The sequence below is a fragment of the Rhinoraja longicauda genome, chromosome 40 (assembly GCF_053455715.1).
Source record: "Rhinoraja longicauda isolate Sanriku21f chromosome 40, sRhiLon1.1, whole genome shotgun sequence".
Lineage (NCBI taxonomy): Eukaryota > Metazoa > Chordata > Chondrichthyes > Rajiformes > Arhynchobatidae > Rhinoraja > Rhinoraja longicauda.
Genome location: NC_135992.1, coordinates 14206645 through 14223716, shown reverse-complemented (window position 1 = coordinate 14223716; position 17072 = coordinate 14206645). Strand labels below are relative to the sequence as shown.

The window sequence follows — 17072 nt, the reverse complement described above, 5'->3', positions numbered from 1 at the left end:
CAGAATATTCCCAGTATAAGAAGGAACTCCAGACGCTGGTTCAAACCGAAGTTAGACACAAAAAGCTGGAGTAACTCAGCGGGACAGAGAAAAGGGATAGGTGATGTTTAGAGATACGGCGCGGAAACAGGCCCTTCAGCCCACCGGGTCCTGCCGACCAGCGATCCCCGCACATTAACACTATCCTACACCCAAGCCAATTAACCTACAGACCTGCACGTCTTTGGAATGTGGGAGGAGTCCGAAGATCTCGGTGAAAACCCACGCAGGTCTTGAGGAGAATATACAAACTCCGTACAGACAGCGCCCGTGGTCGGGATCAAACCTGGGTCTCCGGCGCTGCATTCGCTGTAAGGCAGCAATCTACCGTTGCGCCACCGTGACCGCCCGCCAGGAGATGTTTGGTCTCGACCCGAAACGTCACCTATTCCTTCTCTCCAGAGATGCTGTCTGAGCCGCTGAGGTACTCCAGCCTTTTGTGTCTGTCTTTAGAATAACCCAAGCTTGGTTCCACGACCAACAGGCTGCCACGCTCCAGTATAAATCGACTACAAGCCCCACTATCCGTGTACCTTTGTTTGGGTCCATTTCGATCCTCGAGTCAGTGGGCTTCATAGCAGTCTGTACCCCTTCTTCATCTTCGTCCTCTTCCGAGTCCCTGCTTCCTTCACTGTCCGTACTCCCCGAGCTCCTGCAACAAAATGATTTTTTCTCTGAATCTGGCAGAAGTTAATGAAATTCCCCAACCAGCTACGGTGGTCTCAGCCAAGATGTCACTTGCTGGGAGAAATTGCTGCCCGGTCGGTCGTCACCTGCCATGATAGAACAGTACAGGAACAGGCCTCTCAGCCCACAATGTCGGTGCCAAACCCTAAAGCCAAACACGTCGCTACATTAAACCAATCTCCTCTGCCTGCGTATATGATCCAGATCCCTCCATATCCATGTGTCTTCTAAAGCCTCTCAAATGCCACTACTGTGTCTCTCTGTGGGGTGGGAGGAGCTTTTCGACCTCGTCATCCACCCTGGGTAGCTACGGAACTGGCAGAATGTGCAGCCAAGCGTCAACTACGGTACTCTGAAGCACCAATTGCCACGTTTGATTGTTGTCGTTGACATACGAAAGAAAGAAAGTATCCATCTGTCTTCTCCGTGGTTTGTCACCGTGTCGCGGTGGAGAAGCTTGTGTGGTCCTGAGAGCGATGCCGTCTGGAGCTACGCTCCTGGTAGGGTCACCCATGGCGGTACGGTCGAGGGGGAGGTCCCTGATAAAGAGCAATCCAACCAAGACCTCAACAGTGGAACAGGCAGAGGATGATGGCTGACTTTAGTGGAGCGTCACAACGGCTGGGAAGGCGGATGGATGAAGGCTGCAGCAGAAAAGGGTCCCCGGTCGTCTTGGACTCTGGGTCCTGACCCAGATCTGTCAAGGACCGTGTGGTGGCTGTCTGTGCTCCAGTCTCCCTGCGTTAAACAAAGTCACGCACAGGCGTCCTCCATAAAGGAGGACAGTCATACTCGCTTCAAGTGACCGCCGATGATGATCTATCTTGATATAGCTTTCCAGGACTCTGTGTTAAAAACTTTGCCCTTACATCTCCTTTAAACTTTGCCCCTTTCGTCTTAAAACTAGGCCCTCTACTCTTTGACATTCTCTGGGGGAAAAGGTTCCGTCTGCTCTATCCAGGACTCTCGCAATTTTTTTAACTTCTATCAGGTCCTCCCAACCTCCAGCGTTCCAGAGAAAACAATTCCCGTTTGTCCTACATTTCCCTATAGTCATTACCCTCTCATGCAGGCAGCACCCTGATAAACCTCACCAGAACCCTGTCCAAAGCTCCCATCAACCTTCCTGCAATGCGGCGACCAGAACTGCACACAGCACTCCAGATTAATGGAGATGTGCGGGGAAAGTTTTTTTAATATACATAAAGTGGTGGGGGCCTGGAATGGCCACCCAGGGATGATGGCGAGGCAAATACAATATAGATGCTCCTCGACTTACGATGCTTCGACTTACGATATTTACCATGGTGCAAAAGCGATACACACAGTAGAAACCGGACTTCGAATTTTGATCTTTTGCCGGGCTAGCGATATGTGATACGATACTCTTGCGATGCCGGGCAACGGCAGCAAGCCGCAGCCCCCAGTCACACACCCGATCACGGTAGGTTAGGCGTATTAAATGCACTTTCGACTTACGATATTTCCGATGGGTTTATCAGAACGTAAGTCAAGGAGCATCCATAGTGGCATTTAGGAGGCTTTTTGATAGGCACATGGAGGTGCAGGGTACAGAGGGGATCAATCCTGTACAGGCAGATGAGGTCTGCCTACCTTGACATCCTGTGTAGGAAAGAACTGCAGATGCTGGTTTAAATCGAAGATGGACACTAAATGCTGGAGTAACTCAGCGGGACAGGCAGCATCTCTGGAGAAAAGGAATGGGTGACGTTTCAGTCTGTGACCCGAAATGTCACCCATTCGTTCTCTTCAGAGATGCTGCCTGTACCGCTGAGTTAACTTGACATCTTGTTAGGTACAAACATTGTGGGCCGAAGGGCCCGTTCCTGTGCTGTATTGTTCTATGTACTCAACCAAAGGTCTTATAATGCTGCATCACGACTTGCTGACTCTTACACTCAATGCCCCAGTGGACTGTGAATGAGGGAATATCAGGCTTGTCAAATAGACCACCTCTGAGCCTAAGCTTGTGTGTTTACAGAATGGTCGTTGGAGCTCATAGCTTGGCTTAGGAAAGGAAGGCGAGTGAGCTAGGGATAAAGAACCAGAGGACATAGGTTTAAGGTGAGGGGGGGGGAAGATTTAATGGGAAATCTGAGGGATAACTTGTTTTTCTACAAAGGGAGGTGGGTTTATGGAACAAGCTGCCAGAGGAGGTGGCTGAGGCAGGTACTATCGCAACATTTAAGAAACATTTAGACAGGTACATAGATAAGGTAGGTTTAGTGGGAAATGGGCCAAAAGCAGACAGGTGGGACTAGTGCATATTGGTGGGCTTGGGCAAGTTGGGGTGAAGTTTCCACGCTGGGTGACGCTAACTCGCGCTGCCAATCTCCCCACGATACCTGGGAATGCGTTGGGCATCTGCCGCGAAGTGCAGGTCCTTTTCCTGCCACACTTCATCCTCGTCAGAGCCTTCGTCGTCATTGAATGGCCGTATTCGCTCCTTCCAACACTCCTCAAACAGACTGGTGTTTGGCTGAGAAGCAAAATGGAGAGAAGCGTTGAGAAATGGAAGTGCAGATGCTCGTTAATACACAAAGAGTTCGTAAGTGACGGGGGCAAAATTAGGCCATTCGGCCCATCAAGTCTACCCCGCCATTCAATCATGGCTGATCTGTCTCTCCCTCCCAACCCCATTCTCCTGCTTTCTCCCCATAACCCCTGACGCCCATCAATCCCTGACATCAAGAGGTCTCAGAGTAACTCAGCGGGTCGGGCAGCAACTCTGGAGAACATGGATAGGTGACGTTTCACAGAGTGCTGGAGTAACTCAGCGGGTCAGGCAGCAACTCTGGAGAACGTGGGTAGGTGACGTTTCAGTGCTGGAGTAACTCAGCGGGTCGGGCAGCATCTCTGGAGAACATGGATAGGTGACGTTTCGGATTGGCCAGAGATGCTGCCTGGCCCGCTGAGTTACTCCAGCACTTTGTGCCCTTTTGAAAAGCAAATCGTTCCTGCATTCCAGTATTACTTTACAAAAATCTTTTAATTAAGCAGCGAGGCTGCTCTTTATTACTTGGATAAACACTCTCACTTGCTAATTGATTTCAGACTACTCATCTTCAGTGCTGGTGAATCAACACACCAACCTGCCCCCAGTAGCTAATTAAGCTCCTGGTGTAATTTCCATTACCTAGCAGCACAGGCAAGATGCTGGAACTAAATTGAAAGCTACTTCTTGGTTAATGAGGGTAGGAGACAAATGACTTTGAGGTTTATCCTCTTGATTGCTATGACAACATCATCAAAGCTTAACTAAAGCCTCTGTGGTTGAGCAATCTGAAGCCTTTCATCATCTGGGCCTGCAGTCACACAGTGATCATATACGAAGCACTCACAGCTGGGGAAATATACCCTTGCATCGATCGATCAGTGTAGATGTGACCTTGCACCAAACGTTATTCCTTCTATGGCAGACACACAATGCTGGAGTAACTCAGCGGGGCAGGCAGCATCTCGGGAGAGAAGGAACGGGTGACGTTTCGGGTCGAGACCCTTCTTCAGACCGATGTCAGGGGAGGGGGCGGGACAAAGATGGGACGCAGTCGGAGACAGGAAGACAGTGGGAGAACTGGGATGGGGATAGAGAGGGAAAGTTAGAGCTAGATAGAGCTCTTAAGGATAGCGGAGTCAGGGGGTATGGGGAGAAAGCAGGAACGGGGTACTGATTGAGAATGATCAGCCATGATCACATTGAATGGCAGTGCTGGCTCGAAGGGCCGAATGGCCTACTCCTGCACCTATTGTCTATTGAAAACAGGGACTGCCTGAAGTTAGAGAAGTCAATGTTCATCAGGTTATCAGGCAACTGAATCACCCTACCAGAACTAGAGACCAATCCTGAACTTTTATCTACCTCATTGGTGGCCCTCGGACTATCCTTGATCAGACTTTGCTGGCTTTACCTTGCACTAAAGATGATTCCCTTATCAAGCATCTGTACACTGTAAAATGGCTCGATGGTTATCATGCATTGGCTTTCCGCTGACTGGATAGTGCGCAACTTTCACTGTACCTCGGTACATGTGACACTGAACTAAACAGTAGACATGTTCATAGGTTCTAGGAGCAGAATTAGGCTATTTGGCCCATCAAGCCTACTCTGCCATGGCTGATCTATCTCTCCCTCTCCACCCCATCCTCCTGCCTTTTCCCCATCACCACAGACACCCGCACTAATCAAGAATATGTTAATCTTCGCCTTAAAAATATCAATTAACATGGCCGCCACAGCCTTCGGTCAGACTGTACTGGGGGAAAAAAAAGTGGGGAAGAGATTCTGAACATCACTTTGGGTGGCAAATTCTGTTAAATCATGCAAAAATAACTCCCAGTCTGACCTTTCTGTCCTGGGCCTCCTCCAGTGTCATAGTGAGGCCCAGCGCAAATTGGAGGAACAGCACCTCATATTTCGCTTGGGCAGTTTACACCCCAGCAGTATGAACATTGACTTCTCTAACTTCAGATAGTTCCTCTGTCCCTCTCTATCCCCTCCCCCTTCCCAGTTCTCCCACTAGTCTTCCCGTCTCCTACTACATCCTATCTTTGTCCCCCCCCCCTCCACTGACATCAGTCTGAAGAAGGGTCTCGACCCGAAACGTCACCCATTCCTTCTCTCCTCAGTTGCTGCCTGACCCTGCCGAGTAACTCCAGCATTTTGTGTCTACCAAACAATAAACCTCATATCAAGTGAATAGATCATCATAATTAGTCGAGGTACTTTACAAAAGGACACAAAGTGCTGGAGGAACTCAGCAGGTCGGGCAGCATCTCTGGTGAATGTGGAAGATGCGATGCGTGTGCGTGTGCGTGTGTGCGCATTTGCATGTGTGAAAGAGCAAGCAAAAGCCAGCACGCCTGGCAGTTAACAAACAGCTGGGTACAGGTGAAAGGGGAAGTTGGTATGTGTGGTTTGTCTTGTGAACCAGCATCTGCAGTTTCTTGTTTCTACTAAGGTACTCCACAAATCCTTTTATAGTAATTTTATAGTCATTTATCAACAGGAACATTGCCAGCAAAGTTACCGTTCCGATCCTTCAAAATTTCTCACACTTTCATACACATTGGAACCGTTAAATTGTTTAGTTTTAGAGATACAGCGTGGAAAGAGGCCCTTCGGCCCCCCCCGAGTCCATGCTGACCACACTAGTTCTATGTTATCCCACGATCGCATCCATTCCCTGCACACAAGAGGCAATTTGCAGAAGGCAATTAACCTACAAACCCACAAGTCTTTGGGACACAGGAGGAAGCCCATGCAGTCACAGGGAGAATGTGCAAACTCCACATTTGCAGCAGCCATGGTCGGGATCGAACCGGCGTCTCCGACATTGTGAGGCTGCCACTCTACCCACTGCGCCACAGTGCCGTCCCTGCGCCAGTTGTATTTTCAAGAAACCAAAAGATATGAAGACGTGTGGTCGAATACATATCAGTCGTCATATTATCCACTGCACATGCAAGTAAGGGTACATTATATCAGGGCATTATTTACAGCATTAACAGGAGATACTCACACTGTCACTGTTGGCATCGAACACAAAGCTGATATTAGCTGCTCTCTCAAATGGGGAGCTGTTGATCAAATAGAAAACATATCATCAATATTTATCTTTGCAAAAAGAGAGATGGCCATTGTCAGCTAGCTTTGAACATGAAACGGTAGCTCGGGTGAAACTAATTTAAGGTCATAAGTGAAAGGAGCAGAATTAGGCCAATCGGCCCATCAAGACTACTTCGCCATTCAATCATGGCTGATCTATCTTTCCCTTTCAACCCCGCAAACCGTGCCTTCTCCCCATAACATGCGTACCAATCAACAGTCTATCAATCTCCGCCTTACAATTTCCTATTGACAGCCTCCACAGCCATCGATGGCAATGAATTCCACAGATTCACCACCCCAACTAAAGAAATTCCTCCTCATCTCCTTTCCAAAACGTATGTACGTTTATTGTGAGGCTGTGGCCTCTGGTCCAAGACTCTCCCACCAGTGGAAACTTCCTCCCCACATCCACTCTATCCAAGCTGTTCACTATTCCGCAAGTTTAAATGAGCCCCCCCCCTCCCCTCATAAACCCCAGCGAGTTCAGGTCCAGTGCCGTTAAACGCTCATCACATGGTGAAACCAAAATGTATAAAAATGGCCTTTAATAAAATCTGACAATGTGCACTTTAACCACATGTGATTTTTTCTATTACAAATCTCAAATTGTGTTGTACAGGGCATTGGTGAGACCACACCTGGAGTATTGCGTACAGTTTTGGTCTCCTAATCTGAGGAAAGACATTCTTGCCATAGAGGGAGTACAGAGAAGGTTCACCAGATTGATTCCTGGGATGGCAGGACTTTCATATGAAGAAAGACTGGATAGACTCGGCTTGTACTCGCTGGAATTTAGAAGATTGAGGGGGGATCTTATAGAAACTTACAAAATTCTTAAGGGGTTGGACAGGCTAGATGCAGGAAGATTGTTCCCGATGTTGGGGAAGTCCAGAACAAGGGGTCACAGTTTAAGGATAAGGGGGAAGTCTTTTAGGACCGAGATGAGAACTTTTTTTTCAGACAGAGAGTGGTGAATCTGTGGAATTCTCTGCCACAGAAGGTAGTTGAGGCCAGTTCATTGGCTATATTTAAGAGGGAGTTAGATGTGGCCCTTGTGGCTAAAGGGATCGGGGGGTATGGAGAGAAGGCAGGGACGGGATACTGAGTTGGATGATCAGCCATGATCATATTGAATGGCGGTGCAGGCTCGAAGGGCCGAATGGCCTACTCCTGCACCTATTTGCTATGTTTCTAAATGAATAAATGATGGGTCTGTCTTTGTCCAAAACATTATGGAGGGCACTGTACCCCAAGCTCACATCTGTACCCATTTAGAGTACAGAACTCCATGTTCCCCCCCCCCATTAGGTTCATCTGATTTACATTATGGCGCTTTGAAGTTGGTACCAGCGAAGGATAGAGTCTGCAGCAGCCGCAAAGAGAAAAAAACTGGGAAAAGCACACTGAAACACCATTTACCACCTTGTGCTTTTCATAAGATTCCAACTGGCTACTTGCGGAGTGTCGTAGAGACGAGCTATTTAACATCTGCTTCCCGATGTCATTCTACGTTCTAATCAACCTCCAACAATCACCACCTCATAATCACCTGCAGTCGCCCCACTGGTAAATGCTAGGATTTGACCTCAACCTGCCCATCTGGGGCGGCACGGCACGGTGGAGTTGTTGCCTTACAGCGCCAGAGATCAGAGTTGGATCCTGACTACGGGTTCTGTCGGTATGGAGTTTGTACATTCTCCCTGTGGATTTCCTCCACACTCTCCAAAGACGTACAGAATAGCTGGTTAATTGGTAAAATTGTAAATGACCCCTAGTATGTAGGATAGTGCCAGTGGAAGGGGCAATCACTGGTCGGCGCAGACTCGGTGGGGCCGGAGGGTCTGTTTCCGCGACATATTTCTAAAGGGCTGGATATCATGTGCGTTTCTTTTAATAATTTCCTGCCGGCATCTGCCCAGGTTGTTCTTCAGTGAAAGTCGTCACAACAAAGGACAAAACTCACTTGACACTTTCCTCCTGCTCGGCAAACTCCTCATCGTTGAAGCCAAACTGGTCGATGAAGTTTGAAGTCATCTGTTGAATCTGGTAGTCAGAGAAGGCCTGAAAGAAAGGTCAGAGTAGGGAGACGTGTCATAAGGTCATAAGTGATAGCAGCAGAATGAGGCCATTCGGCTCATCAAGTCTACTCCAACATTCAATCATGGCTGATCCACAGATTCACAACATGGCACGGTGGCACAGGTCGCCATTTTGTAAGACATCTATATATATATTACTGAAAATCTCATCTTTATCTATATAAATAAATTTATATATATATGTATATATATATATATGTATATATATATGTGTGTGTGTGTGTGTATGTATATATATATACATATATATATATGTGTGTGTGTGTGTGTATATGTGTATATCTCAACTGATCCAGCCACCGTCACAACGGGAACCCAACGGGCCGTCTAATGAAATCTGAAAGTGCATCGTTTGAGGAAGATATAATTGGCCTTGAGAGGCTGGTGGAATGGAGACGCATCGGAGATGAAGTTTCATGAAGGGGAACTTTCTTGGTACATTGGGTGAGGAAGAATGAAGAGACCCAACACAAACTTCGTAAAAAGAATGCAAAACTTGGAGGCAAATCTCTGAAGGTGGCAAATCTCTGAAGGTGGCAAATCTCTGAAGGTGGCAAATCTCTGAAGGTGGCAAATCTCTGAAGGTGGCAAATCTCTGAAGGTGGCAAATCTCTGAAGGTGGCAAATCTCTGAAGGTGGCAAATCTCTGAAGGTGGCAAATCTCTGAAGGTGGCAAATCTCTGAGCAAAACAAAATCACAGGCCGAGTAAACAGAGGGACAAAGTTAAAAGAAAAGCCAGAAATTTATTTTAAAATGACACAAAACAAAAACAGCACTCCAGTTGGGACTGAGCTCACATTCTGGGCATAACACCCGAGGGCAAGAAACAAAGACAGGACAGGGCAAAGAAAGGAGAATTGGTAAGGGAATCAGAAAAGACACGAACTGATAGAAGGACATAATATTTCTCTCTCCAAAGATGCTCTCTAACCGAGAGACTTCATGTGTTAATATGATGAAATGCAGCCCATTCTGCTCCTGGTTCTTACCTGCTGCAGAACAGCCTCCTGAGGGAAGCTGAATTCCTTTAGATCATTCTCATCGTCATCGCTCGAGGAGTGTAGGTTCCGCATATTTACCTGAAACAATAAACACCAGACGCAGTTCACAGTAAAACCAACGAGCCAAACCTTTCAGTAAACCAAAAATACATTCCAGAAATATTAGCGGACTAAACATTTGCGTTTGTTCAAGGAATCACAAGACTGCCAATGATGATGACTCACAGCAACTGAGCTCCGAATGGCTGAAGCTACTCTCAATGTCAGAGAGGACAGTTTATCCGAGCAAAGCAGAGACTAGAAGGAAACACTGCTGACAACATTGGAGGGGGAGTAATGCCTCCTAATTGTGTTGTCGGAAATAAAGACCAGCTTCAAATAGGTCCACGCAGACGTACATGGACAAGGTTTACGAGGATGTTGCCAGGACTAGAGGGTCTGGGCTATAGGGAGAGGTTGGAGCAGGCTTGGTCTCCATTCCTTGGAGTGCACGAGGATGAGGGGTGATCTTATAGAGGTGTATAAAATCATGAGAGGAATAGATCGGGTAGACGCACAGAGTCTCTTGCCTGGAGTAGGTGAATCGAGGACCAGAGGACACAGGTTTAAGGTGAAGGGGAAGAGGTTTAATTGGAATCCGAGGGGTACCTTTTTCACACAAAGGGTGGTGGGGGTATGGAACGAACTGCCAGAGGTGGTAGATGAGGCTGGGACTATCCCAACATTTAAGAAACAGTTAGACATCTACATGGATAGGCCAGGTTTGGAGGGATACGGGCCAAATATGGGCAGGTGGGTATAATGTAGCTGGGGCATGTTGGCCCATGTGGGCAAGTTGGGCTGAAGGGCCCGTTTCCACACTGTATGACTCTCGGTGCACAATGTTCCATCTGCAGGGCATGTCCCCAACAACTCTTGCCGCAGAAAACATTTAATCGGGACGCATCAGAGCCTGGTCTGGGGACAGCTCCATCCAAGACCGCAAGAAATTGCAGAGAATTGTGGACACAGCCCAGACCATCACGCTAACCAACCTCCCTTCCATTGACATCCATCTACACCTCACGCTGCCTCGGCAAGGCCAGCAGCATCATCAAGGACCAGTCTCACCCCGGCCGCTCCCTCTTCTCCCCTCTCACATTGGGCAAGAGGCACAGGAGTGTGAAAACGCACACCTCCAGATTCAGGGACAGTTTCTTCCCAGCTGCGATCAGGCAACTGAACCATCCTACCACCAACTAGCGCGCGATCCTGACCTACCATCTACCTCAATTGAAACCCTCAGGCCATCTTTAATTGGCCCACTAAACCACATTCCCTGTATCCTGTGCATGTACTATGACGTTTGGCGAGGTAGTGGACTGTATCCTGTCGAGTTAGCACTTTGTGGAGCAATTGGTCAATCCAAATTCAACTTGTGGCACACAGAACCTTCAGAGTTAAATCGACAATGACGATCAGCCACAAGAGGTGATTGCAGACTGTACATGCACCGGCATCTCTCAGTCACACAGTCAAACAGTCAAACTCACCAAATCAAGAGTGTTCTTCTTGTTCATGTCAGACAGTGACCCCAGCACAAACCTATCCCACCGCTCTCGATCTTCATCTGGCAGTTCTGAAAATTTGAAGCATCAGTCATGTGAACCATGAAAGTGGCATATGGTGTGCATCCCTATAGTGTGGCAGCAATGTCTGGGGTTGCCAACTTCTTCGCTGCCAAATAAGGGACAAAGGGTGGCGTCACTGCCCCGCGCCCCCACCCAGCCAGCGGCCACGTGCTCCCGCTCCACCAATGACGGGAATCAAGGGATATGGGGAGAAGGCAGGCACGGGTTACTGATTGTAGATGATCAGTCATGATCACAATGAATGGCTCGAAGGGCCAAATGGCCTCCTCCTGCACCTATTTTCTGTTTCTATTGTCTATTAGGAGTGCAATGTGATAGTAAGGTTTCCGTTTTAGCAACTTCTCCAACAGGTGGTAGCATTGCTAACATTCAGCGATAGACAATAGAAATAATCAATCACCTTCAATTAATAAGTGCTCTAGAATTAAACCAGTTAGTGTTGAGGCAAGGAGCTGATGAACTCAAGTATAGAACAGGTACATCTCCGGCAGGAGCAACAGATTAACGACAGACATTAGCGACAGTCTGAAGAAGAGTCTCGACCCGAAACATCGCCTCTTCCTTTTCTCCAGAGATGCTGTCTGACCCACTGAGTTACTCCAGCTGTTTGTGTCGATCAACAGATTATCAGTTTGGATATTGATTTCTACTGTCGGACCACCGAATATGAATTACCTTTGATCAGCTGTGCTATTGAAGTTTGGTTCGGACCGTTTTCCGAGTTCTGTGCCATGGCATTTGCTATTCTTGTTAAATGACCCATGTACCCTTTCCGCCGACCGCCTTCTGACCTGAAGAGCAAAGACAAGCAGAATACAAATGAGACAGATTATTAACTCAAATACGCCCATGAAGCAACCCGACTTCTTGCTTCCTCCCACACTGGGGACGAGAAGAAATCTTCCACATTGCAAGATGGGCTGCTCTTCCAGAAAGGACAGAGGAAGTGGATTTAATGACAACATTCAAAAGGGAATTAAAGAGATGGCCAAAATCTTTCCGAGAGGAGGGAGGGAGGAACGGAGGCAGGTAGGGAGGGGCAAGGTAGTGACTCCATTAACTAGGCAGCTCCTTCAAAGAATGGCTACGGACCTGAATGGCACCATGAAAGTTTCAGATTTCAGTTTCAGCCTCGTTTGTTGTCAAGTTTACCGAGGTACAGTGAAAAGCCTTGGCCGTGTGCTATCCATTCAGCGGCAAGACAATACATGATTACAATCAAGCTACTACTGTGTATAGATACTTGATAAGGGAATAACGTTTAGTGCAAGGCAAAGCCCGACCAAGGATAATCCGAGGGTCTCCAATGCGATAGATAGTGGTTTAGGACTGCACTCTGGTTGTGGTAGGATGGTTCAGTTGCCAGATGCTACAGAGCCACCAGCCCTTGGGGCAGTTCTGAGTGGATGGAGAAACCGTGGCAATTCCGACTCAAGCAGATTAACCATCTGCCACAGGGCTCCACATATCCAAGACCTCTTTGCAATTATTTCCATGGATCTAAATTTGCCAATTTCATGTGATCCTATTTTTAGATTTCCATATAAAACAGATGCAAAGGCAATTCTTATTTCTTCCCAGAATGTGCATCATTACAAGTGGTTTTACTTAATTGATCCATTTAAGTGCACTGTAATTTTCTGTTCCCTGCGTTCTTCAGTTCGCCCGTACACCACTCCCAGGGTGATGTTGGCAATGCAGCCAGAGTGTCGCTGTGTTTTGCAAACAAATGCCCGAGCACAAATGGCGCCAACTTTCATCCGTTCATTCTTCCAAAGCAAAATAGACAACATCTACAGCACCTTAACCACCAACGCACCTGCTCCCCCTCAAACCACCTGCCCCCCCTTATCCTGTCAGCCCCTGCCTCAGTTCTCCCCAATCTCCACCACCCACCTCTCTGACCTCTTCACAGGAATAAAAACTGCCACCTGCTCTCTGGACCCCATCCCCTCCAGCTTTGTCAAGGCCTGCCTTCCTGCTCTCTCTCCACTTATCACTGCAACAATAAACTCCTCCCTGTCCACTGGCATCGTCCCGCCATCCCTCAAAATCGCTGCTGTCACCCCCATTCTGAAAAAACCTGGTCAAAACCCTGACACCCCAAACAACTTCAGACCAATCTCCAACCTACCCTTTCTGTCCAAAGTTTTGGAACGTGCTGTAGCTTCCCAACTCAAATACCACCTCTCTACCAATAACCTGTATGAAACTTTCCAATCCGGATTCCGCTCAAACCACTGTACTGAAACTGCGCTCCTCAAAATCACAAACGACATTCTCCTCTCCTCCGACGCTGGCAACCTCAACATCCTCATCCTACTTGACCTCAGCGTCGCCTTTGACACCATAAATCACTCCATTCTCCTCACCCGACTTGAAACCTCCCTTAACATCACCGGCACAGCCCTATCCTGGTTCAAATCTTACCTCTCTGACAGACACCAGTTGATCTCCATTAACAACTGTAAATCCCCCACCGCTCCCCTCCCCCAAGGTGTCCCCCAAGGCTCAGTCCTTGGCCCCCTCCTCTTCATCCTCTACCTGTTCCCCCTTGGTCAATTAATCCGCCGTCATGGTCTCAACTTCCACTGCTTCGCCGATGATATCCAGCTCCTCATCTCCACCAAGTCAATCTCCCCCACCACACACTCTACACTGACAAACTGCATTACTGAAATAAAATCTTGGCTTCAATCAAACTTCCTCAAACTCAATTGCAACAAATCTGAAATCATCATCATTGGTCCAAAAACGCTCACCAAATCCACCCAAAACTTCATCCTCAACATTGATGGTCTCCCAGTATCCACCTCACCTCACATCCGGAATCTTGGAATCATCCTTGATCAAACCCTCTCCTTCGACAAACACATCAAACACATCACAAAGACAGCCTTCTTCCACCTCAAAAACATTGCCCGTCTCCGTCCATCCCTCTCCTCCACAGCTGCAGAAACCCTCATCCACGCCTTCATCACCTCCCGTCTGGACTACTGCAACAGCCTCCTCTATGGTGCACCCTCAAAAATCATCAATAAACTTCAATATTCAAAACTCCGCTGCCCGTCTACTCACACACACCTCGATCCGTGACCATATCACCCCCGTCCTTTATAAACTCCACTGGCTCCCCATCCCCCAGAGAATCCAGTACAAAATCCTCCTCATAACCTACAAAGCCCTCCATAACCTGGCCCCATCCTACCTGACCGACCTCCTCCACAGGCACACTCCCACCTGCACCCTCCGCTCTGCCGCTGCCAATCTCCTATCCCCCCACATCCGGACTAAACTCAGATCCTGGGGGGACAGGGCTTTCTCCATCGCTGCTCCCACCCTATGGAACTCACTACCCCAAACCGTTAGAGACTCCCCCACACTCACCACATTGAAAACATCGCTGAAGTCTCACCTGTTCAGTACTGCCTTCAACCACTGAAGGTCACCTCACCTTCTGTCTCCTTTCTCTGTTCATTTATTTATTTACTTATTTATCTATTTATTCATTTCCCTATGTTCTCAAAATCTCTGTAAAGCGTCTTTGAGTATATGAAAAGCGCTATATAAATAAAATGTAAAAAAAAAATATTTAAAAAATGTATTATTAACTTTGGGCGGCACAGTGGCAGCTGCCTCACAGCGCCAGGGACCCGGGTTCGATCCTGACTACAGGTGCTGCCTGCACAGAGTTAACATGTTCTTCCCGTGACCTGCGTGGGTTTTCTCCGGCCGGGTGCTCCGGTCTCCTCACGCACTCCAAAGACGTGCAGGTTTGTAGGTTTATTGGTTTCGGTAAAAATCTTGTTTAAGAAAATATAGTCCTCAGTGTGTACGATAGTGTTAGTGCACAGGGTGACCGCTGGTTGGTGTGGACTGTGGGGCCGAGTGGCCTGTTTCCGCGCTATAACTCTCTAAAGTCTAAAAGTTTAGAAACTCAAGACAACAATTTCTCTTCTTGCTCTCTGCACAGATATGTGGGAAATTTGCCAACTTATTAAAAGGAACTAGGGGGAGAATCATTCACAACAGGTGACGTGCATATCCAGAGGCCGTGCGTGATACAACCCGTAGCCACACTCACACCCCCGTCTCTACGCGGACTTAGTTAAACAGCTGGATCTCCTGGTTGCTAACCATTTTGACTCCTCTTCCCATTCTTGTCCTCTGACAGTGCTTGAACGAGGTCACGCACATACTGGAGGAACAACATCTCATATTCCACTTGGGTAGCTTACAACCCAACAGTATGAACTGTACATTAAATTCGCCAACTTTAAGCAGTGCTGTCTTACTCCTCCTTCTCCTGTGCTCCCCTCTCCACCCGAGTGCACACTCATGTATTCCACTCACCCACGTAGCTCATCTCCTCACACCCACTTGCCTTTCCACCCGCGCCCCTCTGGCTTTACGTTTCACTTCTCTTCTTATTGGACACTCTTTTTTTTCTCCTTTTCATCTCGAGCCTTTGTCACTCACTCCACCCTTCTGCTCAACTAAAACACTCTTCATCTGTATCCACTTATACCCGAGACAGTCTGGAGAAGGATCTCCACCCGAAACGTCTCTTCAGAGATGCTGCCTGTCCCGCTGAGTTACTCCAGCATTTTGTGTCTTCGGTTTAAACCAGCATCTGCAGCTCCTTCCCCCACTTACACCTTGCTCGGCGCTGTCGTGCCCCACCTAGCTCCCCCCCCCCTAGGTTTGGCTGTGCGTCAGTTCTCCCTCACCAACTGTTTATCCTACAGAGTGGTATTGATGAGACATTGATGACCAAGCTCAGACTAACATTTTTAACAACACAGAAGCTGAAAGGTACAAGATGGCGCTGGAAATGGGGCAGCACTTGTGCATTAGTGCATTGTCTCACTCTCTTACACTCTTACACTCTTGCCCATGAACAGCGAGATTGTCACTGAACTCTATGCGGTGGCACAGCTGGTAGATCTGCTGCCTCACTGTGCCTGGGACCCACGTTTGGTCCCAATCTCGGACGCTGTTTGTGCGGAGTTTGCATGTTCTCCTTCTGACTGCATGGGTTTACGGAATCAAGGGATATGGGGTGAAAGCAGGAACGGGGCACTAATTTTGGATGATCGGCCATGGTAGCGCAGCGGTAGAGTTGCTGCTTTACAGCGAATGCAGCGCCGGAGACTCAGGTTCGATCCTGACTACGGGTGCTGTACTGTACGGAGTTTGCACGTTCTCCCCGTGACCTGCGTGGGTTTTCTCCGAGATCTTCGGTTTCCTCCCACACTCCAAAGACGTACAGGTATATAGGTTAATTGACTGGGTAAAATGTTAAAAAAAATTGTCCCTAGTGTGTGTAGGATGGTGTTAATGTGCGGGGATCGCTGGGCGGTGCGGACTTGGTGGGCCGAAAAGGCCTGTTTCCGCGCTGTATCTGAAATATGAAATAAAATAATAATAATATGATCACATTGAACGGCGGTGCTGGCCTGAAGGGCCGAATGGCCTACTCCTGCACCTATTTTCTATGTTTTAAAAAAGGAATTTCACTGTACCTAGGCACATGGGACCATAAAGCACCATTGAAACATTGATTTTTTTCCCCTTATAATTTAACTGCATTTCTGTGACTTTTCCTTCAGTTTCTCTGTACACTTACTGGATTTTTTCATTTTCCTCCCAGGCAGACACTACTTTGTGCATTAATTGGCACTTCTCGAAGAGCTGACGGGGAAAAAGAAAAAAAATTGATTAAAGATGAGAAACTTGAGTTGCACGTGTACGCTGAGAACTCCCAGCTCTACTTCACCACCCTCGCTCCTGATCCTGCTGCTGCCTCGTGGGTAGCGGCCTGGCCTTTCGGACACACCCCCGTGGGCCACACGTGCCTCAAGGGAAACGTCACACAAAGACTTTGATTCTCCCACGAAAACGAACCCTTGCCATCAATTCCAGGCCTGCCCCAAGCCACCATCTCTGGTTAATCCATGCTAAAAATCTCAATGCTGCCAACCC

At 47.9% G+C, this 17072-nt stretch overlaps 1 protein-coding gene across 1 annotated transcript in view; it reads right to left on the bottom strand.

Annotated features, from left to right (window-relative positions):
* Positions 1-17072, bottom strand: part of LOC144611596 (serine/threonine-protein phosphatase 6 regulatory subunit 3-like) — a 116740-nt gene that overhangs the window by 23028 nt on the left and 76640 nt on the right. The window contains exons 11-18 of the mRNA XM_078430792.1: positions 16717-16781; positions 11763-11878; positions 10989-11074; positions 9445-9534; positions 8319-8416; positions 6267-6324; positions 3093-3226; positions 573-691 (exon numbers count right to left, since the gene is read on the bottom strand). Coding sequence (XP_078286918.1) covers positions 573-691; positions 3093-3226; positions 6267-6324; positions 8319-8416; positions 9445-9534; positions 10989-11074; positions 11763-11878; positions 16717-16781 — 766 coding nt within the window. The remainder of the gene's footprint in view (positions 1-572; positions 692-3092; positions 3227-6266; positions 6325-8318; positions 8417-9444; positions 9535-10988; positions 11075-11762; positions 11879-16716; positions 16782-17072) is intronic.